The sequence below is a fragment of the Antechinus flavipes genome, chromosome 4 (assembly GCF_016432865.1).
Source record: "Antechinus flavipes isolate AdamAnt ecotype Samford, QLD, Australia chromosome 4, AdamAnt_v2, whole genome shotgun sequence".
NCBI lineage: Eukaryota > Metazoa > Chordata > Mammalia > Dasyuromorphia > Dasyuridae > Antechinus > Antechinus flavipes.
Window position 1 is genome coordinate 111,145,706 of NC_067401.1, and position 27,840 is coordinate 111,173,545.

At 55.1% G+C, this 27,840-nt stretch overlaps 2 protein-coding genes across 2 annotated transcripts; one reads left to right on the top strand and one right to left on the bottom strand.

Moving 5' to 3' along the window:
• Positions 1–130: 130 nt before the first annotated feature.
• Positions 131–12,109, top strand: DCST2 (DC-STAMP domain containing 2). The gene is made up of 15 exons (XM_051993898.1): positions 131–400; positions 1,810–1,980; positions 2,947–3,048; positions 3,892–4,089; positions 4,371–4,436; positions 4,881–5,094; positions 6,356–6,513; positions 7,119–7,283; positions 8,331–8,498; positions 9,755–9,855; positions 10,234–10,364; positions 10,693–10,820; positions 11,395–11,488; positions 11,595–11,753; positions 11,846–12,109. Exons 1-15 carry the CDS (start codon positions 145–147, stop codon positions 12,006–12,008), a joined length of 2,274 nt encoding a protein of 757 aa, XP_051849858.1. The 5' UTR covers positions 131–144; the 3' UTR covers positions 12,009–12,109.
• A 1-nt stretch (position 12,110) lies between these two features.
• Positions 12,111–27,807, bottom strand: ZBTB7B (zinc finger and BTB domain containing 7B). Its single transcript, XM_051993901.1, has 3 exons — positions 27,551–27,807; positions 15,305–16,431; positions 12,111–14,602 (listed from the first exon to the last, which is right to left on the bottom strand). Exons 2-3 carry the CDS (start codon positions 16,423–16,425, stop codon positions 14,137–14,139), a joined length of 1,587 nt encoding a protein of 528 aa, XP_051849861.1. The 5' UTR covers positions 16,426–16,431; positions 27,551–27,807; the 3' UTR covers positions 12,111–14,136.
• Positions 27,808–27,840: the final 33 nt, after the last annotated feature.

Sequence of the window (27,840 nt, forward strand, 5' to 3'; positions counted from 1 at the left end):
AATTCTTCTTTAAGTGACATTCTAGAACCTTAGAATATTGATGGAGAGAAGCCTATGGCTCCTTTAAGAAAGTAGTGCCTTTGCCCAGTGAGCATCTCTAGGAGACCAGCAAACAGATGGGTATAGAAACTGTACCTTAAATTCATGGCTGACAAAGAGATCCCTTTGTGGGCAAGGGAGAAAAACAAGAGACAAGAAGTGGCTCAGAGTGTGGGTGGCTTTATCCTGGGCCTTGCCCTGGCTACCAGTTATGGGCTTCTGGGTCTGTTGTTGCAGGGGCGTAGTCCTTGGACCTGCCTAGTGATCACTCTCTCTCTAGCTGTCTTCTTGGGCCTAGGTATGGGCTTTTCCAGCTCCGTTCGCATCACTGTTCTGCTGCTGTTGCCTCAGGCCTTCTCCAGTGAGTCCAATGACATCAGGTTCGGGGATGAGGGGGATGGGGTGAGGACAGAGAGAAGCTGGGTTGTCATTGCAGAGAAGAGAAAAGGGAACTGGGATAAAGACAAATGGACTGATAAAGTGTTAAGACTGGGAGAAACCTAGAGGATAGGGGAGAAAGAATCACTGTAAAGAAGGCCAGGACCTAGGAGGACACTGGGCATCAAGGGGGCAGCTATAGGAACAATGTGTATAATTGTGATTAACTTCTGGGGATACAAATAGAAATTAAAGATGATAGTTCTTATGTATTAATCAGGAAGCTTATGTATTAATCAGGGAAACAATACATGTAAGGGAGTAATGTCTTGAGAAAGGTAAGTCACAAACAAGTCAAGAAGTAGAGCAATCCATCACCAAACCTTTCCAGATACAAAGGCAGGAATAATTAGTTTGAGTTCTGAAGGAAAAAGGCAGAAAGGTGATGGCAAGGGGAGCTCTGAATCCCTAAGGAAAGAGAGTGGCTGGGGTAGGATGAAGAAGGTTGAATTTTGGGTTACTCCAAGATGAGGAAGGTTAGGTTTGGGGCTGATAATGAGAAAGGTTGGATCCTGGAGTGAAGATGAGAAAGTTTAGCTTTGGGGTGAAGATGAGGAACAGTGGATTTGGAAATGAAGATGACTTTGAGAGTGAAGATGAGAAAAGTTTGATATTGGGATAAATATGAAGATGGTTAGATTTGGAGATGAAGATAATGTTGAATTTGGGGGTAAAGATGAGGAATATGTCAATATAAAGTAATTATTAAATAAAAATTAAAAAAAAGATGAGGAATATTAGATTTAGGGTAAGATGAGGGAGGTTTGATCTTAGAGTAAAGATGAAGAAGGTTGGACTTGAGAGGAAAGATGATGAAGGTTCATTAATACTGGATTTGGGGCTGAAGATGAGGAAGGTGAGATTTGGGGTAAAGATGAGGGATATTGGATTTGGGAGTGAAGATGAGAAAGTTTGGATCCTGGGAAGAAGATGAGGAAGGTTACACTTAGGGATGAAGATGATGAAAGCAGGATTTTGGGGTGAAGGTTAGGTTTGAGTGTGAAGATAAGAAAGGTGGCTCCTGGGATGAAGATGAGGAAGGCTGGCTCTAGACTATGCAGAGCATAGTACTTTCCAGGAGTGGTCTCTGATGGAATGGGGAGTGAAACAGCATCAGTAGCTAGAGGGTAAGAGTAGAAAAATAGCCAAATACAGATCTAGCTCCCATTGCAGGAAGCTCTTGAAGAAAGCAGTTTGGGGACGTTAAGTGATTGCACACTTAGTAAGTGGCAAAATCTGCCTTTTGACCAAGAATCTAGCATCCGCTCTCAAATACTGATTGGGATCTGAGAAGGGGCAGTGAGGATTCTGAGACATTGTTATCTCCAACAGGACAAGGCCGGACACTGCTGCTGATTGCAGCCTTCGGGCTGGTTATTCAGGGCCCCTGTGCCAACATTATCAGAAACTTCAATAGGGCAAGTGATTCTGTGGCTTGTGGGGCAGAGCTGGCTCTTAACCAGAGTGCCGAAGTGCTTCAGAGGGCCCAACAGCCCCTCCTCAGTAAGCATTCCATCCCTTCCTGCCACCTTCTTCTCCTCTTCCTTCATGGGTTATTGCCTTTTTCTTGCCTCTCCCTCCCTTTCCACCCCTCACTTCAATATCCTAGTGTCCTGAATATATGACATCGTGGTTTCTACTTTATAGTGAGGGGTCTTAGAAAGGAAGGTGGTCTAGTCTCATGAAGAGATTTGGAACCAGATATTGATTTGAATGCTCATTTTATAGCCTCTATGACCTGGCACAAATCATTTCTCTCTGGGTTTCATTATTCTTATCTCTAAAATAAGGCCTTCAAACTCTTAGTCCTCTTCTTATGAATCTATGGAATCCCTGCATCCTCTCCTATCTTCCCAGATGAGACCCTTCCCATTCCTGCAACAACTTTAGGTTGACAAAGCACTTTCTTCACAATTGCCCTGAAAGAGAGGTAGTGCAAATATCAGTTATAGCTAGTTTGGGAAGATGGGCAGAGGCCTGCTTCCTCCCACAGCATCTGAACTCACTTCTCTTACAGAACTTTCTCTGTTGGCTAATCCTGTGGCCATGAAACACCTTGAGTCACATTCCTTTCTGTTCCATTGCCCCAGGTCCTTCCTTCCTCCCTAACCTCCTAGGGCAAGGGTCAACTGAGCTATATATAGGCTGCCTCTGCCCCCAAAATGATCTCAGATTGGAATATCTTTTGTCACTACTGCCACTGGGAAAAAACAATCTAGTTGGATTTTGGAAAGAATTCTTCTAATATACATTTTAAAAGCAGTTTGGGGAAGTTAAGTGATAGCACACTTAGTAAATGGCAAAATCTGCCTTTTGACCATGAATCTAGCGTTCCCTCTCAAATACTGAGACTACTATGTTCCCAGGCTCTGGGCCAATCTCCTCTCTACCTCAGGGTTCAGAGCTCAGACCTCTGGGAAGGATCCCCCTCCCACCTCGGCCTCTTTATCCACTGCTTTTTCTTACTAGGTGCCCTGAAAAAGATCAAGGCCATTGCCGGGAAAGCCAAGGAAGTGGCTGACCGGATCCGGAAATTCTTCCGTGCCATCATGGATGGTGTAAAGCACGTGGGTCAGTTCATTTGTCAGCAGTATACTCTCTTTATTGCAAAATAGCATAGTGAAACTCCTTCCTCCTCTCACCCCCTAACTCTTCTCCCTCATGTGATCTTTACTCTGGGCTATTCTCCCATCATTCCATCTTCTATATCATTTAACCCAATCTAAAACAAACAAGCAAAAAACAAAACAAAAACCCCAATGATCCTGTCCTCCAGACTTAGCACTTGAATGAGAAATGAGATCCAGATTCTTCCTTAGTCTCAAATGAATTGCCTTACTTTGAGGGAGAAAACTATCAACCATGCCCATTGTACCAACACCCCCCATTACCCCACCCCACCCCCCACACCCATTTCTATTTCTGAGAAGCCAGAACTTCTAGGAGGCAGCATGGAGGCCCTGCTACCTCCAGGAAGAAAGAGTGAGAAAAGAAGAATAGGGAAGGGGAAAAGGGAAGACACTGTGCTAAGTATTTTGCAAATATTACCACATTTGATCCTTACAACAACCCTGGGAGGTAGAAGCTATTATTATCCCCATTTTACAGATGAGGAAACTGAGGGCACACAGAGGTTAAGTGACTTAGTATCTGAAGTTGGATTTGAATTCACATTTTCCTGACCCAAGTTGTGTACTCTTTTGCCCCCTAACTCCCCACTTTCTCCTCTGTCTCCCCTTTCTGGACACACTGTGTCACAAAAGAAAAAGGATCAATTATAGTAGAAGTAGGTTCTGGGCAAGAGAAAGGAAATGTGTGAAAGGATAGTGTCAGCCCATCCATCTATCCATCCATATGTTGACGTGTCCAAGTATTCACTGGATGCTCACTTTGCCCCCACTCCTGCCTCCCCAGTCAGGGCCCTGCGGAATGTGTGGTACTGGCTTTTGCACATCGGTGATGTCTGCAATTCTGAGCTAGGCTCACCCTATGGGAAATGTGCCAGGATCTTTGATGACGCCAAGAATCACTGCATGAAGGCAGTGCCCTTCTTCTACCACCTCTGCTATGTCCTCATGCCTTTCAAGCTGCTACTCTGTGGTCTGGCCAGTGGTGAGGATGGGACCGTGATGGAAGTGGTTGGGGAAATCACTGGGTACAGGGGGACTGGGTAATGGGAAGGGGAAGAGGCAATGAGGAAAGGAAGAGGGATGGGGCTGGTGGAGACTTGGGTTCAATGGGGATGGCATAAAACCAAAGAAGGTAGACCAATGGAGAAGAAAAGTAAGAAATAGCAGGATCTTTGGGGGACATGGCTGACAGCTGGGAGATGTGACCCCATCCATCTGTCCCTCCTTCTGATGTTGCCATTCTCTCATTTCTGCCCTTCCCAGTGGCTCAGCTGTTCTGCCTCATCCCCCACTACATACAGCCATTCTTGCGTTCCACCATTGGTACCCGTGAGTTACCCTGACCCATTTCCTACCCGGAGGTGCTCCCCAATTCCCAATAAGCTAATCTTTTCAGGTTGGGCACTCTTCTGCTTCTCAATTCTAGAGGCTCCTCTTTTCATTCACATTCCATAGAACGCCATGGGTCCAGATCCACATGTGACATATTCTAACACAAAAATACTTTTATGTGCTTTATCCCCCTTGAAAGCAAAAACTCCTTAAAGGCAAAACATTTTGGTTTATGGATCTTTGCAGTTTGCCATGTTCTCTGGTATACTCTACCCCATCACAGTGCCTGGCACCTGGCAGGCACCTGAGAGTGGAATAAATGAATACCTCCTCACACCCAGCTGGTGTTTTTTTGCTCTTTCATATTTGATCCTTCCTCTTCCATGGGGTTGTACCCTTACTCTGACTCTGCTCACTTCTTATTCCTATTACCTCCTCCAGCGGTGATTCGATTGATTAACCGAGTGCGTGGTGAGTTTGAATTCAACGTCACAGCCTCCCATCACTTCAAAGTGAATCTCAACTCTTCCAGAAGCCTGGCTCAGGTAGCCTTTGATCTTCAAGAGGCTGTCAACCTGAAGCTACATCCAATCAGAGAGACCCTGGCCCTGCTTGGTCATACCACTCCACTACTGTTTGTTTTTCTCTATCTCCAGTAAGGGGTGGGGGACCGTGGAAGGGGGACTCTGGGAGGAGGGAGTGGGGATTTCAATGTCTCAAAGGTCTTGGAGTGAGGAGCACTTTTTCTTAGATGTTTCTTAGAAGAGATTTCCAGGTTGATAGTGACCAATCCCAAACCTAAGACTAGGGTAGGAAGGTATAAACATGTCCCAGGGGGGTGCAGATTGGTTGCCTTTTTTTTTTTTTTTTTTTTTTTAGTTTCATTAATGCCTTTTTAAAAGACATTTTCTATTATCTTCTCCCAGTGAAACTCTCCTATAACAACAACAAAAAATATTTATGGAAACTAATTAACACAAGAACCATTTGCAACAGTAACAACAATACTAATAACTAGCAATTATGTAGCAACAACTATATGCCAGACACTGTGCTAAATCCCTTATATTATTTCATTCGATCTTCACAATATACCTGGAAAGTAGGTACTATTATTATCCCAATTTTACAGTTAAAGAAACTGAGGAGAATTGTGGTTACAAGGTCTAGCTACTATCAGTACCAACCACACCATTTGTTGAGTTATTTCAATAAGTATTGTTGTTGTTGAGTTGTATCCAACTCTTCATGAACCCAATTGGAGTTTTCTTGGTAAAGATACTGGCATGATTTGCCATTCCTTCATTTTACAGATGAGGAAACTGAGGTGAACAGGGCTAAATGACTTGTCCAAGACCACCCAGCTAAGATATGTTTCAGGCTGTATTTGAACTCAGCTCTTTCTGACTCTAAGCCAGCACTCTCCCCTTAACACCAACTAGTTGCCTCCTGCAGTACTTCTGACAATATATATGTTATTCTGTGTCGGTAGTACTTCACCTCTTTATGGAGCAGAGGGAAGTATGTTTCATCATCTATTCTCTTGGATTAAGACTGATTATTTACATCATGGTTTCTCTTCCTTTTTATAAGTATATTTGTTTGTTTCATATATATATATATATATATATATATATATATATATATACACACACACACACATAGTGTGTGTGTGTGTGTGTGTGTGTGTGTGTGTGTGTGTGTGAAGACTAGAAAATCCCCTTCTCTAGAGCTCAGATTTTTAAATTAAGCTGCATTTGGGAGAATGAAGGTTCATAATCTCCAAAGGACAGTTGTGGGGGTTGCAGAGGGCCCAGCTTTCAAACTTGCCTAGTGTGCAAATTCCTAGGGTGGGTGGGCTCAGCTTTGAATGTATCTTCAGGTTTTGAGATCTCCCTCACCTCTTACTCCTCCAGAGCCCTCTTCTACCGCTATTATTACCTGACTAAGGACAACTTTGATAACATCTATATAACTAACCGCTTCATGCGTATGGATGCCATTCGGATCAAGGCTGGTCTGCCTTCAGTCCTGCCCCTGAGCTCCAGGGAGCAAAGCCGATATATCAAGCCAGGTGATTTTGTTGTTCTGAAAGATACAAGTTTCCTAAGGACAGTATTAGGAAGTGCCTGAGGAAGGGTCAAAAGATGGCTGAAAAGGGGTAGGATGTTAGGATCCCATGTCACAGAAGTCTAGTTACTATCAATGCCAACCATACCATTTGTTGGGTTGTTTCAACAAGTGTTATTATTATTGAGTTGTATCTGACTTTTCATGAACCCATTTGGAGATTTCTTGGCAAAAATACTGGAGTGGTTTTGCCATTTCCTTCTGCAACTCATTTTATAGATGGGGAAACTGAGGAAAACAGGCTAAGTGACTTGCCCAGGGTTACACAGCTAGTGAGTATCTGAGGCCAATTTTGAACTTAGGTCCTCTTAATTCCAGACTCAGAGCTCTAGCCACTGTGCTACCTAGCTGTTCTTGACCAATTAAGACATTTTATTTCTTGGTGGACAGGGTCATGGTATAGGGTAGAGGTAGGGGGATCCCATAATGGAAAGTACTCTTTTCCTTATCATCCTGTCAATTTATGGGCAACACTTCCATGTAGCTCTGGCTGTATGTGCTGAGTCTCAAGTACCAGCCTTCCTCTCCCCAGACTCTTCTTCTTTTCAGGTTCCTTATACCTATCTAGGATGGAGCGGATACATTATACTTTGGCGGCCTTCACCTTAATCCGACATCTGCTAGTAGTATTTATACTAGTGGTACTGGATTATGCCATCTTCTGGCTTCTGGATCTGGCTCGCTATTGGCTGCAGGGGGAGATCGTGGCTCGAAGTAGGAGCACCCCTCCTGTCACCCCACCCCTCCTCTATTTGCCCTCCTTTGAACCCCTCAGATCCACCCCCTTAATCTTTCTCTAATTTTTAATCTCCATTCCCTTTCTTTCAACTTTCAACCAATTTTTACCTCTTGTCCTGGATCAAAAGAGAGTGAAATTTAAAACTGGAAAGGATGTTATTTATCTTTGAGTCCATCCCCACCATTTCCTATGTAATAGTGGTCGGACCTTCAACCTTTTGGGATATATTTCCTGACCTTTTATATGCATTTGAAGAAACAGATTCATCAAAGAGAAGTAACTTATCTAATATCCCCGAAGTGAGACTTCGAACCCAGAGTGTCCAACTCCAAATTCAATTCCCTCTATAATAATAATAATAATAATAATAATAATATTTATATCATTCTTTAAGGTTTGCAAAAGTCTTTGAGAATATCTCATTTGATCCTCACAACCATCCTGGGAGGGAGTACTATTATAATCCCCATTTTATAGTTAAGAAAACTGAGAGAGACAGATGTTGAATGGCTTGCCCAGAGTCATACAAAGTGAGTGAAACAGGATTTGGACTTCGGTCTTCCTTCTTATTTGTTTGTTTGGTGAGGCAATGGGGTTAATGCCTAGGGTCACATAGTAAGTATCTGAGGCCAAATTTGAATTCAAGACCTTCTGATTCTAGGGCTGGTGCTCTAGATCCACTACAAGTCCAAGTCAAGTCCAGTGCTTTGACTACCACACCACCCAGTTGCCTTTTAATTTGATTATTTTGGCTGACAAGAGTTAAACATAGATTCTACTATCTGCCTGCCTTGAGCTAGGATGGTTTTATGTCATTTTGAATGGCTCTGGGCAAATGTGTATGTGTGTGTGTGTGTGTGTGTGTGTGTGTGTGTGTGTGTAAGTGTGTGTAAAGTGAGGATCTTCACCTCTTCTTCCCTATCTTTAATGGATATATTTCTTGTCGCTAATACTGACCCTCTCAAAAAGGGAGAACTGAGATAGGGTAATTTCACTACCTGTACTGTTGCTTGTGTTTCCAGACCCTGTCTTGGTGTCGGTGACTGTACAAGGGACAGGGTATGTTGGACAGATCTACCGTGACCTAGTGTCTGTGTTTGACATCCTTCAGCGAGGAAATATCACCATTCTATCTCGTCGCTGCCTCCTTCGTCCATCAAAACCAGACCAAAGAAACTATTTACTCATCGGTAACTATTCATGGGGCATTGAGAGGGACTTACAGATCTAGGTGGTGCTAGAAGGTGTAATCAACCTTGGAAAGTTGAGATTTTAAAAAGTAGATTAAAGGACAAAACCACAAAGTGAGTACGAATTAGTTGAATATGAAGACCCAAATAACAGAAGTGGCTAATAGTGTGTATCAAACAGGAGGAAGGTCTCTAGTGAGTAAAGTACTTAATGATTTGTCCCTGGTCTGCTATGTGGTATTGTTTTTTTTTTTTTTTTTCTTATTTTTAAAATTATTGATTTGGCTGCTACATTAGTAGCATATTAATAAAAATTATAGATAATGCAAAATGGAAGAGGATAATTGCAGCACCCCAGATGCAAACATCTGAAAAGACCTCTACAGATTAGTATGGTAGACCAAACCTAGGAAGGGGCAAGATAGTAAGGACAAATGTAAAGAACTTCATTTGTGTTCAAAAAGTCAACTGCTCAAAGACAGGTTTGTGGAGACATGAATAGACTTAATTTCATGTGAAAGAAAGGTTTTAGTGGAATGCAAGTTCAAGTACAAGTCTATGATGTTGGGGATACAGAAGTGAGAAAAATACGCCAATTTTAGGCCACATTGATAGTGACTTGAGAGGCCATAGTTCTAATAAGGGGGCACTGGCCTTAAAAGGTAGGAAGACTTGGATTTAAATCCTGATTCTGACATATAATGTGTGATCATGGGCAAATCACTTAATCTTAGTAATGACAACACCTCTCCTCCCCACTTCACTCAACTGTTGCAAGGATGAAATGAGACAATGAAGATGAAATGCTTTATAATAAGAGAGTGTTATATGGGATACCAGGGCAGCTAGGTGGCGTAGAAGATACAGTATCAGGCCCAGAGTCAGGAAGGCCTGAGTTCAAGTTCTGACTCAGATGCATACTGTGTGACCCTTCCCCACTCAAGTCATTAAACCTCTTAACTCTAAGATTATAAGTTCCTGAGTAGGGTTTTATCTGCTTTGATGGAAGAAATTCCCTCATTCAGAATTCCTAATATGTATGAAATCTCAAGTCTGATCTAAAAAAAGAAAATAAATGTTCGTTCTTATATAATGACTATCAAGAGTATGAAGTTGATGATAAGAAGGGATGGAACCCGTTTTGGGAGTTATAACATTGGACTAGGGTCTCTCAGCCTGCCCTCATCAGGACTGCACAGTGGAGGGTGCAGGGCGGGTCCTGAATTCCTCCTCAGTAACACCCACCTTGTCTACAGGCCTCATGTACGGGCTGTGTTTCTTTGTTACCCTCTTTGGCACTTATGTCAAACGAACGAGTCGGATCATCTGTGCTTATTACTACCCCTCCCGGGAGCAGGTGAAGGGGCTGTGGTCCCAGTGGATGGGGTGAAGGGAGGGGAGCCATCTTATTCCAAACAACAGGAGTTTAGTGATCGAAGGAATGGGAAGTTTGGGAAACTTCATTTCTGAGAGCCCATGGTTCCATGATTCTCTGTAGAGCCCCAAACACAGAGAGAAGTGTCTTGGGACAGTTGGTAGCGGTCCTGATTGGGAATGCCTTGGTGGGGCCTTCCACATAATCAGTTTTACAGCGGGGCTTGGTTATTCTCTTTCTGTCCCCTCCCTCCCAAGTGCCTTTGCCTAACTGGAAGCAAGGGAAACCTTTCCCTTTTAATTTGGGTGAAAATCTGCCTACTGTTGGACCTGAAAAGATTAAGCACTAAACCCCCTGCAGGAGCGGATCTCCTTCTTGTACAACAAACTGTTGACCCACCGATCCCACTTGTCTACTTCTCTGCTGGGGGCAGTGAGGCGCCGGGCAGCTGACCAGGGGCACACCAACATCCTCCTTATCCTGGCTGCCAAGTAGGTTTTTCTCCCTCCCCCTACTCCCTGAAGGGAAAGTTCAACTGTAGAGGATCTGGGGTCAGAGTGAAAATTCGCTCCTAAATTGAAGATGCAAAGGGAGAGGTACCTCAGGATACTCTGATGAAGGGTTCTCTAGCAGGATAGAAAGAGGGAATGGAACTGGAGAAAGAATGGCTGGCTCAGTGGGGATAAAACTGAAGGAAGGCCTTCCTGATGGTCGCCAAAAGGACAAAAATACTGAGAAAAAAGGACGGATTCCCAGTATCCATAGAGTGGGTTGGAGCTGGTGCTGCATCGAGAAGCTGTATCCCAAACCCTCCTGCAGGTTCCCCCGCCTAGCACCACTGATCGGTCGTCTGGGAATACATGAAACCTACTGTCTGGGCTGTGGGAGGCCTCAAAATGCGCAGGAGATGGAAGACTTTGTTTCCTGCAGCACCCCAGGTTGCAGAGGTAGGCCTGCCAGGAATCCCTGGAGTCTTGCATGGTCCCATGGGAAGAGCTCTGGATTGGGCACCTGAAAGATTAGGTTCCAGTCGCATTGACGTCACTGAAACCTAGGGAATCATTTTGCTTCCCTATACCTGTTTCTCTTCTCTGTAAAATGGAAGTAGACTGGCGTCTAAGGTCCTTTCCAATTTTAAATCTATAACTCAATATCATTTGCAATCAATTGTGATCCATAATTTACATAAGCTTTGCATTGGTTTTACTTTTGGATCCCATATTATTGCTATGCATGGACTCGTTTGCATATGGGCATGGAGATTTGCATATGCATTTTGTTATTTGCATAAAGCAGACACAAATTTGTGAATTTTGGCCTAATTTGCATTGCACCCTTTCTGCAATTTACATATAGTTCTATTATTGCATGATATTCCATCATTTGTGGCCCAATGAGGTGGTGGGGGCTAGGAAGCGCTCCAGGAAATTTGTGGGAGGAGGAGGAGGAGGAGAGAAAAAAGGGAATGGGAGGTCAGGCCAAATGCTCCCTAGTCCTTACTCCCTGGGCTTCACCTCCCAGGCCTCTTCTGCAGGTCCTGCTTCCAACTCCTGGCTAACACCTGCTCGGTGTGTGCAGCCCCCCTGACTCCCGAGGGGGACCTGGATCTGGAGCTGTGAGTTGTAAAGGACTCGGGCAAAGGGGGAGGACACCAGAAGGGGTCACTCCTCTAGGAGGATCCAGAACCGACCTCCAGATCCCGACATTGAGATTTCTCTCAGGGACTCAAGCGATGATGAGCGTCCCCGCTTGTGGCTGGCTTCAGCCCAAAAACTGAGCAAGGAGAAGCGAAGGGGGCTTGAGAAGAAGCTGAAGGCTCTCCTGGGCAAGGCCAGGTTCAAGAAGCTCTTCTCTAAACTCGATTCAGCCTGTGGCTCTGGGTGAGGGAAGAACCAAGGCACTTTGGGGGGGGGGGGAGAGAGAAAGGAAAGCCTGGCTCCCCTCCCCTCACTACATTTTCTTCACTTCTCAGCGGTGACCAAACAGATTCTGGCTGTGACCAACGGGAGAACGAGGGTGAGGTCAGTGGTGATGAAGCTGCAGACAAACTGAATCCGTCCCCACAGTCTGCCCCTACTCCATCTCCTTCGGTCCATATTCCCATTCCCCCTCCTCCACCCCTTCCCCAGAAATAGCTATGGACTCCTCAGCTTCCCAGTCCCTGGTCCATCCCCTTCGAACCAGCCTGTTCTCAGTCTCCCACCCCCATTAAAGAAGGAAGAGACCACCAAGACAACTGCGAATCTTAAATTATTATTATTTTCTTTCTGTTGCTTACACCCGAGGGGAGGGAAAGGGAATGGGGCAGGAGAGGGGGAACTGCCCCCCCCAACCCTAAGGCACTGACTGGAAAAGCCAAGGGAATGAGGAGGGGAGGCCCAGGTGTCCCCAGTCTCCCTCCCCCCAGCCCTGGGCCCCCCACCACCTGAAATGCTAAGATGGGGCCCGGGGCACCCAACCCCCCCAATATATTACATCATCACGCCTTAAATAGATACAGGGACTGGTCCCGCTACCCTCTCCCCTGACCCCCCTAGCCCGGGGGGAGAGGCCTGAGCAGCTGTGCAAATGGGCATGGGGCATAGTGGGATGGGAGGGGGAGGAAGGGAAGACAGCACCGGCCCCTGAACCTGCCCCCCCGGGGAGGGGGAGGGGCCACTAGGCCAGGGAGGGGGAATAGTGCAAGGCAGAGTTGGGGTGGGAGAGGGAGGGACCCTCCCCTTACCAGCCCAATCAGCAGAGCCCAGGCCACAGTGGGGGTCCAGCACCCAGCGAGGAAGAGGGCTGGAGAGAGTCCCCAGCACCCTCCCGTCACCCCAGGAAATCAAGAGGGAATTAAAATTTTCAAACTAGATTTCAACAAGACCAACAGAAGATACTATGTACAGAAGGATGGGTGGATTGGATCCTAATGGAGGAGGGGGGTGGGGAGAGGGCGGGAAGAGACCCCCTACCTAACACAGGAGAAGCCCCCAAGAAACGGGGCAGAACAGGGACAAGTTATTTGTGCAGCCCCTCCAGGGACCTGCAGCACATTCAAGCCATGACGTCGCCGCCGCGAGGGGGCGCCCGCCCCCAGGCAGCGGGGGTTGGGGACGGTGGAATCTACTCGCCCAAGGCGGCCGCGAGGGGCGCTCGCGCTCGCTCACCAGCCCGCCGCCAGGTGGCGGCCGCCAGCCCGCCGCGTCTCCCCTCCCCCGCCCCCCGGCCGGCGGCGGCGGCGGCAGCAGTAGCAGCTGCAGCGCCAGCCCGGGGGCGGCGTGAGTCAGGGGCGCGGCGGCGGCTGCACCACGGGCAGCGGTGGCGGCGGCAGCTCGCACCTGGGCGGGGAAGGGAGAGAGCCCGGGAAGGGAGGGCAGGGCTAGGACGGGACGGAGCCCGGCCCGCCCAGCCCTCTGGCCCCGGGCGGGGAGCGGCGGGAACAAGACATTCCCTGCCTGGGGACGCGGGAGGGAGGGGAGCGGGTGGGGCCCCTCCTGCTGCCCCCGGGGGCGGGTGAGAGGCTCTGGGCACCCCGCCCCCTTCTTGCTCCTCGGACCCCGTGACTCAGCGCTGGGAACTGGGCGGAGGGACGGAGGGGGAGCCGCCTTCCCTCCTGCCCCACTTTCCCACTTGTGCCCCCAGCCCCAAGGCCTTCCTTTCCTGCCCTCTCCCACTCAACTTCCCCTGCTTCCATAGCCTATTCCTTACCGCGATTCCTCCCCACCCCAACTTTTGCATAATCCACTGCCGGGAAAAGGGGAACAGAAACCAGGAAGGAGGGGTCGGGAAAGGAGGGGCAGCTTCCCCACCCCAAGCACACAGCCCTACCCCCAGGGTGGGTGGGGCCGGGATTTGGTCCCATACCCTCACCCCCCTAAAAACCCGCATAGCCGAAAAGGGAACCCCCCTACAAATCAGAAATATATTATTGCTTCTAGATCCCTGGGAAGACCCAGGGTTTGGGGAGGGGAGAACCCCACCTTTTACAATAGAGCTGTGTGTATGTATATATATATATTATATATACAAAATATCATATATGTATATATACATATATATATATATATATTTATCACCCCTTGGTGGGAGGGAGTCTGCCCCACTCTGGGGGAGAGGAAACTTTCCCCAGGAGCTGCCAAGTTACAGAGGAGCCCAGTCTGGTACCCTTGAAGACAAAAGTTCCCCCGACCCACACAGTACAGTCTGTGCTCCAGAGCCCTCATATTCCTTGGCATAGGTGCCCACCCTGTGACTCCACCCTAGTCCAGCTCCTTTTCCCATTTAAGAGGATTCCATGGCACCCTCGGCCTGGGGTGTGGTTGGTGCCCCCTCCTCCTCCTCTTCTTCAGGAGGCCCTGGGGGAGGAGGAGGCGGCACAGCCCTTGCTGGCTGCTCCCAGAAACGCGCCAGAGAGAGGCGGAAGTCGTCCAGGTGCCCGTTGGAAAGGTCAAGGCCAGGGCCAGCTGGGGTGGGCGCCTGGGGTGGGGGATAGTGGGGAGGTGCATCATCTTTTCTTCGTCGGCGGGTCCGGACCTCCAAGCAGTTTTGGCCCTTCAAGTGGCGCTGCAGGTGGTCCTCCTTGGCGAAGGCCTTGTGGCACAGGTGGCATTCGAAGGGCCGGTCGCCTGTGTGCAGGTGCATGTGGTTCTTGAGGTCATAGCTGTGGAGGAAGCGTGCCGGGCAGTGTGGGCACGAGTATGGCCGTTCACCAGTATGCTTCCTCATGTGGATCTTCAGCTTGTCATTCCTGGGGAGAGGGGGTGGGGGTGAGGGGGGTAGAAGAGACAGAGTAAGTGTCTGCAGGTAAGACTAAGGCCTGGAAAGTCCTCGTGGCCTCCCCATGGGCCTGACTAACCTGACTTCTGTAGGTGGCTACCTTCCCCCTCAGCCCACTCTCACTTCTGCTCCCACCCCTTCCCTTCTCTCACCATCCCTGCAGCTCTGTCCTCAGGCACTGGGCTCCTTATTTCCCTCCCATTTTGGCCTCAGTTGTACCTAGCCTTAACCCCTGAAGGGGCATTGCCTCAAATAAAGCGAAATCTGGGGAAGACCTCCTTTAAAAAGGCCGAGGTCTCCCCCTGCATCCAGGGCCATGAGCAATCGTCCTGATGTCTCCCTGGCCACCGGAGTGGGCGGCTCTGGAGGGGAAAGTGAGGCCGGTGACTTAAGCCCCCAATTTGCATATCATGGCAATGCCTCCCTGATGTCCTGCCCCCCTTGAGAATGAAGGATAAACAATCCAGTTTAGCTTCATTCTGTTCTTCATCTGCCTGGGACCCATCTGCCCTATTGCAGTATCTCTGAACTGTTCATCTGGCCTTTTCGCCCCCTCCTCTGCCCATCCCTCCACTGCCACTGGATCCCGCCCAGGGCCCCTCCCCTTCCGGTTCTCAGTGAGTATGGCCCTCTCCTGTGCCCTCTTGCCCACTGCACCCCCGGGGAAATTCACCTGGTGAATCTGACGCCACAGACTTCGCAGGCAAAGGGCTTCTCACCAGTGTGGGTCCGCATGTGTCGGGGTAGCTTGCCCGCCCCGTGAATGATCTTGTGGCAAACTGGACATTCTTGGGGCATCTGGGAACGACGCTTGCGTACCAGTTTGTCCTGGCCATCTATCCCCGGTGTGAGGGCTTCGTGGTTCAGGGAACTCAGATAGGCCATCAGGTCGGGGTCAATGGCATCTTCGTCTGAGCCCAACTCTTCGGGGGACAGGGGGGGTGCTCCGCTCTGAGCCAGACCATAGGTTGGGGGGTACACCAGATCTTCCTCCTCTTCCTCCCCCTCGTATCCTTCATAGCCCGGGTGCCCCTCGGGGGGTGATCTGGCCCCACCAGGGGGGCTGTAGCCGTCGCCTAGCCCCATGCCACTTGGTGCCTCTTCCTCATCTGGGTAGGTAAAGGGGTGGGGGGGGATGGCAGCCACATCAGTCGCCAGATGGTTGGTTTGAGGCCTCTTTGTCTGCAAAAAGGCTTTTCGGGGCTTTCGGCTTCGTCGAGGAACAGGCCGCGTCGGGGGTGGTGGCGGTGGAAGGGGGGCTGGTAGGGGGCTGTCATCCCCATTGGGCACCCGAGTGCCCACAGTTGCAAAGGCCTCCAGGTACTGGCGGGCTCTCTCACAGTCATCTTCATCGGGACCAGGGGCTTCCAGCCCACTCCCCTGCAGGATTTCCACACAGGCAGCGATGACGCAGGGGATCTCCAGCAGTCTTGCCGCCTGCAGGACAGCGGGCATGTTGGCGCTGCTGGTGGTGAGGGTGGCCGTGTAGGCAAACTCGAGCAAGGCCCCCAGTGCTTCCGGGCCCACAAAGTCCAGCTCACAGACGCCAGCACCCGAGGAGGTGGCCATTCCGCCGCTGGCCCCCGTGCCCCCCCCTCCCTCAGTGAAGAGTTTCTTAAAATAGTGGCTGCAGGCAGCCAGCACCGCCCGGTGGGTTCGGTACTCCAGGCCTTGGGTTCGGATGGTGAGATCGCACAGCTGGCCCAGCTGGCGCTGCTCATTCAGGCAGCTGAGGAGCTCGCTGCTGTGATCTGGGAAGGGAATCCCAATGAGGTCGTCTTCAGGGCTCCCCATCCTCACCTGCAGGGGGGATGGAAACACGGGGTTAGCAGAGGGAGCTTTTGAGGGAAGGAGTGAGTGTAGGGGAGTTTCTTCAACCAAACCCCCAGCTTCAGCAGCTCCATTCATTCCCTCTCCCTGTGAGAAACCATGGCTTGAGAATTCCTGGGGAAAAATACTGGGCAAAAACAAGAGTTGGAATCTAACCCCAGCTCCGCCACAAATTCAGTGGGATGTTTGTCCAGGTCACCAAAACTCAAGGTTCCTCGTCTGTGAGCCACCATGGGATCGCAGCTTTAGAGGTTAATAGTCCAACTCTTTACAGATGCAGAAACTGAGGTACAAAGGTGGCCCGTGCGGCGTCCCACAGATAACAAGCGGCTCTAGGTGTGAGCCCGCCCGGAGCGCAGGACTTTCACCTCTGGCTGCGCTTCTGAGGGATCTCTAAGCTGTTTAACTGAGACTTCCATGCAGTGTGATCTCTGCTCTCCCAGCCTCCCTGCAGATACCTCACCTCTCCCACAGGCTGCGGCAGCTCAAAGGAGCCCATGGACGCAGAAGAAAGGCCGCAAAAGGAGTCACAAATCGAATGGCGTTTTACCCTAATTTTTTCCCTCCACCAGGTTCTCCCCATCTGGAGCGCCCCTCCCTATCTAGTGGACGGGAAATGTGCAGCTCCCAGGGGCCCCCCTACATCCTCTCCCCCCTCCAACAATGGGGCCCGGGGAACAGCCACCAAGGGCGCTGGGGTGTCTCTGGTGCTTCCTGCCCAGAAGATAAGCATCTTGCCCGACCCCTCCCCCACTGACAATAGGCTAGGCTCCCGGCTCCTACCCCCTCCTCACAGATTCCATCTCCCCCTCCCCCATTCCCAGGCGGGCCCTGGAAGCGGCCACACAAGCACCACTTTATCCTCTTCCCCTACGTTAGCCTAGGTAGGTGAGGATTAGCTGGGGGCAAGACGCCTTCCCACGCCGGCCCTGAGGGGGCACCCGCGGGGTGGGCGCAGAGGCCGGCCTGCCTGCCGGGAGTCAGGTAGGAGGCAGGCCAGGTCTCCTGTTACACAGATAGTGTCGGTTCCCAAGGTGCTTTCCCCACAGCGACCCTGCCAGGCAGCTTGCATAAGGGTTCCTAGCTCATTTTGAAACTGGGCCTCGGAGAGGCGGCCTGCCTTGCCCAGAGTCACTCAGCAGAGCAGCGAGCGAGCCGGCCCTCTGGCTCCAAGCTTGGCCCTCTGCTTGCCTCCGCTCGGGTGCAGAGAGGGCCCCCGGCTCTCCCCACCTCCCACCACCCCGGCTCTCCCCACTGAAGCGCAGGGAGCCGCGGATCCCAGAACCGGCCCAGGAGCGGCGGATCCCAGAACCGGGCATGGCGGATCCCAGAACCGGGCATGGCGGATCCCAGAACCGGGCCGGGAGCCGCGGATCCCAGAACCGGGCATGGCGGATCCCAGAACCGGGCATGGCGGATCCCAGAACCGGGCATGGCGGATCCCAGAACCGGGCCGGGAGCTGCGCACAGTGTGACCTTGGGCCTGTCGATTGCTCTCAGCGAGCCAAGGCCCGGAGGCCTTGATGGCCAAGGTCCCTTCCCGCCCCACGGTTTATGTCCCTGTTACCTCCGCCCCTCCCACAGCAGCTGCCCGGCCGAGGGGACTCGGTTATTTGGGGGAGGGGGAAGGCGGGGCCCCAAGTTTCCTCGTTAAGACACAAGAGCAGCATTGTGTCGGTGCCGGCTCTCCTGTGCACCTCCCTGACTGCAGAGCCCAGAGCAGGGAGGCTCTCCCGCCCCCGAGCCTGAGCAAGCGCTGCCCACATGGGCTCTGGGGGTGAGGGAGCCTCCGCAGGTACCCTTCCCCAGGAGGGGCGCGTCGGGGGCCCTCCCTGCCCCGCTGTGGCTCCGTAAGGCTCTCGGGCCCGAGGCCGGGCAGGAGCAGAACACACCCAGAACCTGAGGTGGGCAGCCACAGGGGACCCGGCTGTCCTGGGGGTCCGCCGGCCATGAGCTGGGGCACCGAGGGCCCTGGGCTCTTTCCATTCCCTTACTTCTGCCATCCCCCCAGGTTCCCTCCCTCCTTCTCCCACCCCAGGGGCGATCTCCTTGGCAACCTGGTGTGGCGGGGGTGCTGATTGGCTGACCCCGCTGTCAGGTCACGGGCGCAGCTTGGTTCACCACGCAGCTCTCACAGGCTCAGGCAAGAGTGGGTGTTTAACTCCTTAGTGCCACACACTGCCCATTCTAAGGGGATGCTGGTTACGGGAATGAGGGGCAGAGCGAGAGAGGGGGAGGCCGCATGAGGAATAAGGTCGTTCCTACGCAGGGAGATTCCCCCAGAACCCTGGCACTCATGCCAGTCTGAATGATACCTGGTGCCAACCAGGCGAAGGGGGCACAGTCCCGGTTTCTGGGACGTGTATGGCCACCAGAGACCTTTCTTTCTCCCGGGCAGGGTGTTGGTGCCCGTGTGCCCACTCCCCCTCGGGCACCCTGCCCACCTCTCCGTCCCGAAGCACCCAGCCCCCAACGCCCCATGAGGGCGGCCCCATCCCCACCCTGCCTGGCATGCCCCCTCTTGCTAAGACCTCGTGGGCATGGACGGGTGTGGTGGTAGTTGGGGGGTGGGGAGGGCAGCTGTGCTGGGGGTGCCAGGGAACCAGGCGAGGTCTGTTTGGTCTGTTTGCCTTGGGGGGGACGGGAAGCTGGGGGCCCCGCCCCAATCTTCCCCCCTTGCCAGCCACCCCCCACCCCCACCCCCCCAGGCTCCCCTCACTGTCAGGCCTGCTCGACCGGCCGGGCAGGTGGGCAGCTCTCTTGAAACTGGGCCCTGAGTCAAATCTGCCCCATCTTGGTTTGGGGGGGGGTGCAATAAAGAGATGAAGTGGGGGAGACCAATATCACCAGCTAGCCTCCTGGGTGCCAGTGGGCACTAACCAGGGCACGCCGACTTCCCCGGAGCCAAAGGGCAGAGGCCACGGGCCCCGGATTTGGGTAAAGCAAAGTTTCGTGTCCTGCCCCAGGTGCCAATACCAGGCAGCAGGGACTTGCGGGTTACAATAAAGAGCAGGGCCAATGATGCCAGTCGGTGCCAGCTGATGGGCAGGTTTAGGAAGCTCTGCGGTGGACAGTTGAGTAAAGCAAGCTGACCACCACCTCCCCCACCTCTGGGATTAGGGGAAACAGCTTAGTGGGGTGGAGCCGGGATTATGGGGTGAGGGAGAAAATAGACACTGGACTAAGACACAGCATCCATTCCTCCCTCGTTCTCCCCCACCCCCCAGTATTGTCAGACTCTGGGATGAGGCTGGGCTGGAGGACGGGGCGGAGGCAGGGACGGCAGATTTAGCTCTGGAGTAGCCAGCTAGAGCTGCCTGGTTTCTCCGAGAGAAGTGTTTAAGATCCCACAGATTTGGAATAAAAACATGGAGACCCTCAAAGAGAGCAAGAAAGATTAGAGCTGGGAGCGCCTGAGCACCTCTTCCCCCGAGCTCCTCTCCCCCCGCCCCCACCCCATCCCCAGCTTCAGGTTTTCTTCCTGTTTTTGAGGAGTCGGCTCGCACGAAGCCCAGGCTTTGGCCTGCGGCTGGACGGGGGGATAGGGTGGGGAGGAGGGGATGACCAAAGAGCCAGACTCGTTTCCCCTAAGACCTGCGGGCCCATTGCCTCCCCGAGACCTTTCTGACCCGTTCTCAAACCTTGGATCTCAAGGTTGCTCGGTAAGATGGAGAAGCCCGAGGAGAAGAGGGGACGGAAGGCTCATCTGCTGCTCTGCTTGCCATGGCTGCTTCAGAGAAGGCCTTTTTATCCCAAGGGGCGCGGAGGAGCAGTGCCCTCCAGCTTCTGCCTGCTTCCCCCCCCATCCCTTCCCCCTCCTAACCTCACCACCCCCAGAACTCACACTTCCTGGGGGCCAAGACAGGGAGGGGAGAGACCGCAAGCCACGAAGGGGGAAGGAGGTGAGAGGAGCTGGCTGCTTCCCGGTGCTGCTGGGGGGGAGCCCACCTCCGCCCGAGCCCCTCGTCCCGGGCTCCAAGTGCCCCCACTTGACTCTCTGGGTGACACGAGCCCAGGCAGCCTGGGTTCCACCGGGGAGATGGGAGGGAAGAGGAGGGTGGTGGGATGGGAGGGGGTGCCCAGGGAAAGAAGGCCCCCTTCTCTGAAACGGCCCCCATGGAGGACTTCTTTAGCCCGCAGCGTCCCCCTGCCCACTTCCCATTCCCGCTGTCTCCCCTGACATACTCTTCTCCCTCCGTTTTCTGCCTCTGGGGCTGATCCCTGTTGTAACCCTTCTCCCCACTCCTTCGGAACACTCTATCCCCCTCAGGCCCTTCCTGAGACCCGGCCTCGTGTTTCCCACCGACTCCTCCACAGGGTCCCCAGGCCCATGCAGTTCTCCACTCGAGGGCAGAAGGCAAGAGAAGAACGGAGCACAGCACAGAAATCAAACCGAGCCAGAAGCCTACTTTCTTCAAGAGCCGGCAGTGCCATGGCAGGCGATGCCCCTGTCCAAAGTCCTCCCGACGGCCTCTTGGATCGAGGAAGGGATAGAGGAGGGGAAGAGAAAGAAGGATAGAGGGGGTGGGGTAGGGTGGGGAGCAGTGAGAGCGGATGTGTGTGGGGGGTGGGGACACGCTGAGACCGTCAGATTTTCCAACCCTGGAACCACCGGACTTCCCCGGGGGGCGCCCCACTCTGCCTGTTATCCCCTCAGGAAGACCCCAGGATTCGAGGGGCACGTCTGGCTACGGAGGGCACGCCGGCCGGCTCTCTCCAGGGAGGCTTAGCAGGTGTGCCCAAGGTGCCAGGGTCTGCCCGCTGCCCACCCCCACCCCTTGAGGCTCGGCGTCTGTGGGGCGGGTAACCGAGCCGCCTGGTAACCCCACACCCGCCATGCTGCCGGCAGAAACCTGAGCCCCCCAGCCCCAGAAGACACCCCAGCCCGGTCCCCTGAGCCCAGCTCCTTGGCCCGCTCGGCCTGCCAACCCCATCTCCCCACCTGGCAATCTCCTAGTCCCACTCCCTGAGGGTCCATGTTTCTGTTCTTTCCCGCTTCTCCGGTCCCCTCAATCTTCCCCGGACATCCCGGTCCCCTCAGTCCCTTCATTTACCCCATCTCCCCCGGAGCGGCTTCTCTTCGGCTCCCCTAGACTGCTTTCCAAGTCTTTGTCGACCCCATTTCTTCCAAGACTCCCTAGGGCCTCGGCCTCCTAGTCCCTGGGGAGCGGGCCCCACTCACCTGCACGCTGAGGGGCGGTGGCTGCAACTCCTCCTGGGCCCCTGGGGGGAGCGGGCAGGGGGGAGGCTGGGCTGGGGGGGTGTTGATGGGCGGGTTGGGGGCGGGATGGGGGGAGCCCGTTCCCCAATCCCGCTCCCTTCTTCAAAGGGGCCGCCCACGACCCGGCCCAACCCCTCCCCCAGCAGCCTTAACCCTCTGGGTGCCGGCCCTCCCCCCACCTCGGGCTTGGAGGGAGGGGCCCCGGGGAGGGCCGGCCCTGTGGGAGAAGGCCCCGGGAATCTGGCAGAACCCTGCCTTTGGCACCACGCTGCGCCTCCCGGTCTCCCTCCCTCCTTCCCCCCAACCCTGGAAGCAGGTGAGGGGGCAAGGAGGAGAAGGAGCCGGGGGTGAGCGGAGGCCGGGCCGCAGGGAGCCCACAAAGCGCATCAGGGCCTGGGCCAGCCAGGGTCGGACCGGAGGAGGGAGAGCCGGCTACCTGGGACTTGTGGGGCCCGCGGCAGACCCTCCGCGGCCCCATTCGGGAGCGGGCCCCCCGCCCCGTGGGAGCTGGCCAGACCCTCCCTCCCTGGTGACAGGCTCGGGCCCTCAGGGGCCAGGCGGGGCGGCACCCCGCCCTCCCCACAGCCTCACCCCAAACCCACTCACATACCACAGCTCCTGGCCTGGGCGCCTGCCCCTGCCAACCGGGCCAGGGGGCAGCCACCGCACCGCCCCGAGGGCCGGGGGGTCGGGGGGCGGCGTCCTCTCTGGGGGGAGAGAGGGGAGCAACGGGCACTGAAAGAGGAAGGAGCCAGGAGGGGGCATCTGCTGGGAAGGGCCCGGCCCCACCTCTTGCGCAAGACTGTTGCCATCCTGGCCAGTTGGGTTGGGTGGGACCTGCCTGGGCCTGAGGAGGGGCACCTAGGACTCTGGTCCTAGCTTAAAGTTCGGGCAGGAACAACCAGGCTCCCTCTCCCCGGCTTCCAGGGGCCTCGAGGTGGGAGGTGTCGCTATTGGGGGCGCCCCCCGAACCCAGGCACAGCTGACTAGCCACTGGTTGAGTTAGTTTCTGCTGGAGCCTGGGAAGGGAACAGGGTGGGGAGACTCTCAGTAATGTCCCCTGAAATGCCCCCTCCCCTTCTCTCCTGCTGGCAGTTGGCACTGTGCCCCTGGCCAGCTGCCCCTCACCAGCTCCCTGCCCGGTTGGCACCTACCCACCAGGATGCTGGCAGTGCTGCCCTCCCCCCCACCAACCCTCCTGCTCCCAGGATTCTCAGCCAGCTCTGGGGCAGGGGTGGGGGAGGGTTCTGTTACCCTCGATGCCAGCCTGGCGCAGCCCCGGACCCCCGGCCCCACAGACGGGCCCCCAGTTCCCGCAGCAGCTCCTTCCAGGTCTCCCCGGACCCCGGAGAGCCTGCAGTCAGTGATGGGCGGTTATCTATCGCACTCCTCCGGGCTGGGGGAAGGGTACGTGTTCCCAGGCACCGGATGCCGGGCTCCAGACCCCCCACCCCCCAGCATCTGCTCGGACACCAAAGTCCCTGCAATTCTCAGCGGGCTCCCTGGAGCCCCCGTGCCTGCGAGCGGAGGGTGGGGCAGCACTCTGCCCTTTGATCCCCATAAAGGGAACGAGCAGAGCCTGCGGCAGCTGAGGGGTTCGCAGGGTGCCCCCCAACTTCATTCCCCCCGGGGGCAGTTGGGCAGGGCGTGGGCACTCGGGGTGGGGCCCCAAGAGAGGGGTGGGTGGACTCTCTCTTCCCAGAGGGCATAAATGACACTGGCATCAGGTTTGGGCCAACTGTGGGTGTCAGGAGTCACAGAGAAGGCCAAAGGCAGCGGAGGCAGGACAAACATGGAGGAGAGCCACCATACCTGGCTCTCCCTCCGCTTTACCCCACTCCCAAAATTTCCAGCATATTTCTCCCAGAACTTCAGACTGACTACAGCTCCCAGCATGCTTCACGAAGCACCCCAGGGCACCATGGGAGTTGTAGTTCACTTGACCTACTCTTGCCAATATAGGTCCCCCCCCCCCCCCCTAGGCAGGGGCCAGAGTAGTGTGCAGAATGTAGGGAAAGTGGAAGATGAGCAAGGCGCCTTGGCTTGGGAAAACAGGGATGGAGAAGGAGCTCATGGGGGGGCCAAGCTGCCCCCCACTCCAGAGCCCAAGCAGAGGGGAGGCGAGGAGGAAGGAAGGAGGAGAGGATGTCTGTTGAAAGGGGCATATGGGTGGGGTGGGGGTGTAGGAGGGGAAACAGGAAGGAAACTAAAGCCAGAGACATGAGGCCCCTGGAACAAAGGCCTGGGGAGCCCCCTCTCAGAAGCCCTGCGGGGCCGAGGGGCGCCCCGCGTGGGCCACGGCAGCGGCCGGCCTGCCCCGCACCGAGGACTTGTCCCTCTGCCACCCTGCCCTCTGGGCCTGGCCTCTGAACTGCGGGCTTTAGGAGGCTGAGGGGCACAGGGCTTGCTGAGTTAGCCCGTGGTGCGGTCAGCGGGCGGGAACGAGGCTCCCCTCCGCGGGAGGAGGCTGGCACTCTGTGGGCATGACCTCCGAGCCCTCCCCGCCCCCTCGGCGCCCCCTCGGCCTAGTTTGCAGAAGGAGGGTTGGTTCACGGAGTGGGGGAGGGGGTGACGAGCTGGGGGAACATCCAATGAAGCCCACTCAGTGGGAAGGGCAGACGCGTGGGGGGGGCCGAGGCTGGGGGGCCGGACTGACTGTAGGGTTCCAGCCTGTTCGGAGGGAATCTCCTCTGACAGCCACAGCTGGGATCCCCATTAAAGCAAGCTGCCCGGCCCAGAGGGTGAGGGCCGGCCTCGTTCCTCCAAGGCCTGCGAGGGTGGGCGGCGAGGGCTTTCTCCATCCCGCTGCGGGCCTGTCTTGGTTCCTGGTTTCACTGGGGCTGCTGGGGGGGAGGGTGGGAAGGGGGGGCTAGGGAGGTGGGGTGGTTAAGATAGTTTCAAACTGTCCGGGCACAACGTCAAGTTTACTCACAAGTTTACTCAGCAGGAGGGGGAAGAGGCCAGGACAGACACACCCATGCCAGGGTCTTATCCATCTGCCCATCCCTGCCTTCCTTCCCCGCCCCTCTGCCCAGCCTAAGTACAAGGCAGGCACAGGTTTGCTCACTCCCTCATTATTCCAGCCCAGCAGAGAGCAGGTCGTCTCCAACCTAAGGAAAGGCTCTCCGCCAGGTGGGCACCGTCTTGGAAGCCGAGGCCTTCGTCCCGGGGCCAGTAACCTGGCAGAATGCCCACCTCCTTACCCACCTGGGTGGGGCCTCTGACTCTTGCTCCCTACTTCTTAGGCCTCTCAGGGGCAGAGGGCCAGGGGAACTGGGCTTTATGCCCACCAGAGGGGAGGGGGAACACTAGGCCCTCCTCCCTCCATCTGGGCAGTTCTCTGTGACAGTGACCTATGACCTCCAACTCCCAACCACATACAGCTCCCTGTTTGCCAGTCTTATACCATCTGAGAGCCAAGAAGTACCGGTGGTGCATGAGCCTGGCTTGGAAGGAGGGTGGGGGCTAGCCCCCTTGTCTGACCCACTTGCCTTTTCTTCCCACCTGCCTTTATTCTTCTCAGCTTTTCCCAAATCTCCCCTGTCCCCACCCCAGAAGCGCCCCGCCCCCCATGCCTACCAGGGGGGCACCCCTCCCCCACCCTTCCCCAGGGTGCCAAGTATAAGCACACAAAGGGCCCGATGGTGCATTGTTAGCCCAGCCCCCGCTGCCCGCCGCGCCCTCCCAGGGCAGGCGCCAAGCCAAGGAGAAGCTGGGGGCCCTTGAGTACCAGGGGGCACCATGGCAAGGGGGAGGGGGCAAATCCTATCTCCTGGATACCGGGGTCCAGTTCGCCACGGCCTAGATGTGACTGCTAGATTTCAGTGTGGCCTCTTTTCCTGGTGCATAAATCTAGTGGATACTGCCTTCTTCCTTTTCCAGAGCCCCCTTCCCTAATGGCATTAACCCCTTCCTGAAACCCCAGAGCAAGAGTGGAAGGGCGGTGCCTAGGAGGTGCCCAAGGGAGGGGGCAGTGCCCAGGGGTGCCCAAAGGCTGCGTGGTGCCCACGGTAACCATCTAACACACAGGTGTCACTGGGGGAGTCTGGGGTCCCCGGGGCCACAATAGGAGGCGGTAGCAGAGATTTCTCCCAGGTTTCATCAGCTGCTCCGGGGGGAGCTTCCCCCATTCCACTCTCCTGCTACCACCTAAGCCAAGTCACAAATAAGCCCCTGTCCCCGCACGCTCCCTAATGTGCTCCAGTCTGGAACACTCAGACACCCATGCCCACCCTTCCTCATTACACCTCCGTGCACATTCCCCCTTTGGCACTGCCAGGCAGGTATAGGGGTGACCAAACCAGTTGGGGGGGAAGGAGCCAGCCCCATAATCCTCCAGGCTTTACTCCCCTTCACTCCTCCCCCCACCAAAGAGTTCCTGTCCTAGTTTAACCCCTCCCTGCCCTGCAGGGTCTCTCCCCCCACCATTCCTCGGACTCCCCTAAGGGAAGAGGGAGGGGGAGGGGCAACGCTGACTCATTCCCATTCCCAGCAGCAGAGCAGAAGGGTCCGAGGCATAAGGGGACAGTGCTAATTCCGGAAAGCCCTCCACCTGGCCCGGAAGCCAGGACCGCCTGCCTGCCTCCCTGTCTCCCCCTCTCCTCGGAGCACCCACTTCCGGTGTCCCAAACTAGGTCAGCAGCGCTCGTTTCCTGTGGGTCAGCTAGCCCCAGCGCCTCTGCCCCTCCCCTACTCTGGACCTAAGCTCCCCGCCCCCCAGGGCGCCCCGAGGTCTCACCACGTCTCAGCCGCCCTTTGATACGTAGGGGGGGGTTGGGGGAGCAAGGGACCCCGCCCTCTCTCCAAACACCAGCCGGGCAGGGGCGCAGGAGCTGGCACGTGTCCGGGCACAACCCGCTGCCCACGCCGGCCCCCCTAACTCCCAGAGCCCCCCCTCGCTCCGGCCGGGACACGTCGCTCTCAGATTCGGGGTGGGGTAGGGGGTGGGAAGAGGAAAAGAACTGGAGGCTCCACGAAACAACACCCCCCAAAAAATCCCCCTTCAAAATCTACCCCAGCATGCGGGCGATCCTACTCAGCAGACACAGTGGCGACCCCCTCCACACACGCGCGCGCACACACCCATGGGTGGGGGCAGGTGTTCCAGCGCCAGGGAATTCGGGGGGCGAGGAGGAAAAGTCCTTCCAGTCACCGCACCCTCTATCGCGGGTTCGGGGGGTCCGGAGCGGGCACGGTAGTGAGGCGGCGGGCGGCTGAGCAGCCAAGAGGGAGCTATCAGGAGTGGAGGAAGAGTGAAGGAAGGGAAGGGACGTGAAAACCGGGTAGGAGGGGAGCGGGAGGCTGGAGCCGCAGCTAGCAGAAAAAGGGAAAGCAGCAAGAAAGAGCGCTGTCCTAGAAGATCTAGAAATCGAATAGTCCAGCCGGTAACTTTCCCCCCAAGCCCGGCTCCTCCTGTGCACCCCCCTCCGGACTTCTGGCGGGGGTCCAGGTCACCGCGCCGGAGCAGTGGGGTGGGGGGGCGATGTCCTAGTTAGAGTCAGCGTTTCCATTCCCTCAATCCTGCCCCTGGGGAGGGTCCCCCGACAACCCCAAGAAGAAACCGGGGGAGCGCTCGGCGCTGAATTACTCCAACTCATCTCAGGAAAAAAAAAAGCCACCTGGGCCCCTCAGAAGTGCTGAGAAAGTTACCGGGAACCCTCGCGATTCCTTCGCACCCTTCTTCCCAGCCCAAACCAGTTCCAAAGACGAAAGGCGCCGGAGAGAACCGGAGGGGTGGGAATCCCTATCTCAGTGGTACGGCTGTGTGGGGGTCCCCACTCTACAGGGCGGCCGAAGGACACTGCAGCAGTTTCGAACTGAGAAGGGGAACCCCGAGCCTGGGAAGGAAAGGAGAAGGGGTGTACTTACCTCTCTGCCGTCGGGTCTGTCCGCAGAGGTTTGTGAGATGCAGGGTGTAGGGAACTGCTTGTCCCCCTCCAGGCCCTGTGGGCTCGGGGGGACGTAGGGGGCCGGAGCCTCGGGGCTCTGCTCCAATATTGGTCAGAAGGCCGCGGGCAGTCCGCTGGCTGCTTGCTCCTGGGGGGCTCCTCCTCCGCCTCCCTTTGCCTCCTCCTGCCTCCCGCCCCCCCTTGGCTGCTGGGAGCCGCTCATCCACCTGGCTCCCACCCACCCCACCCCCCCGCCCCCACCCCCCCGGG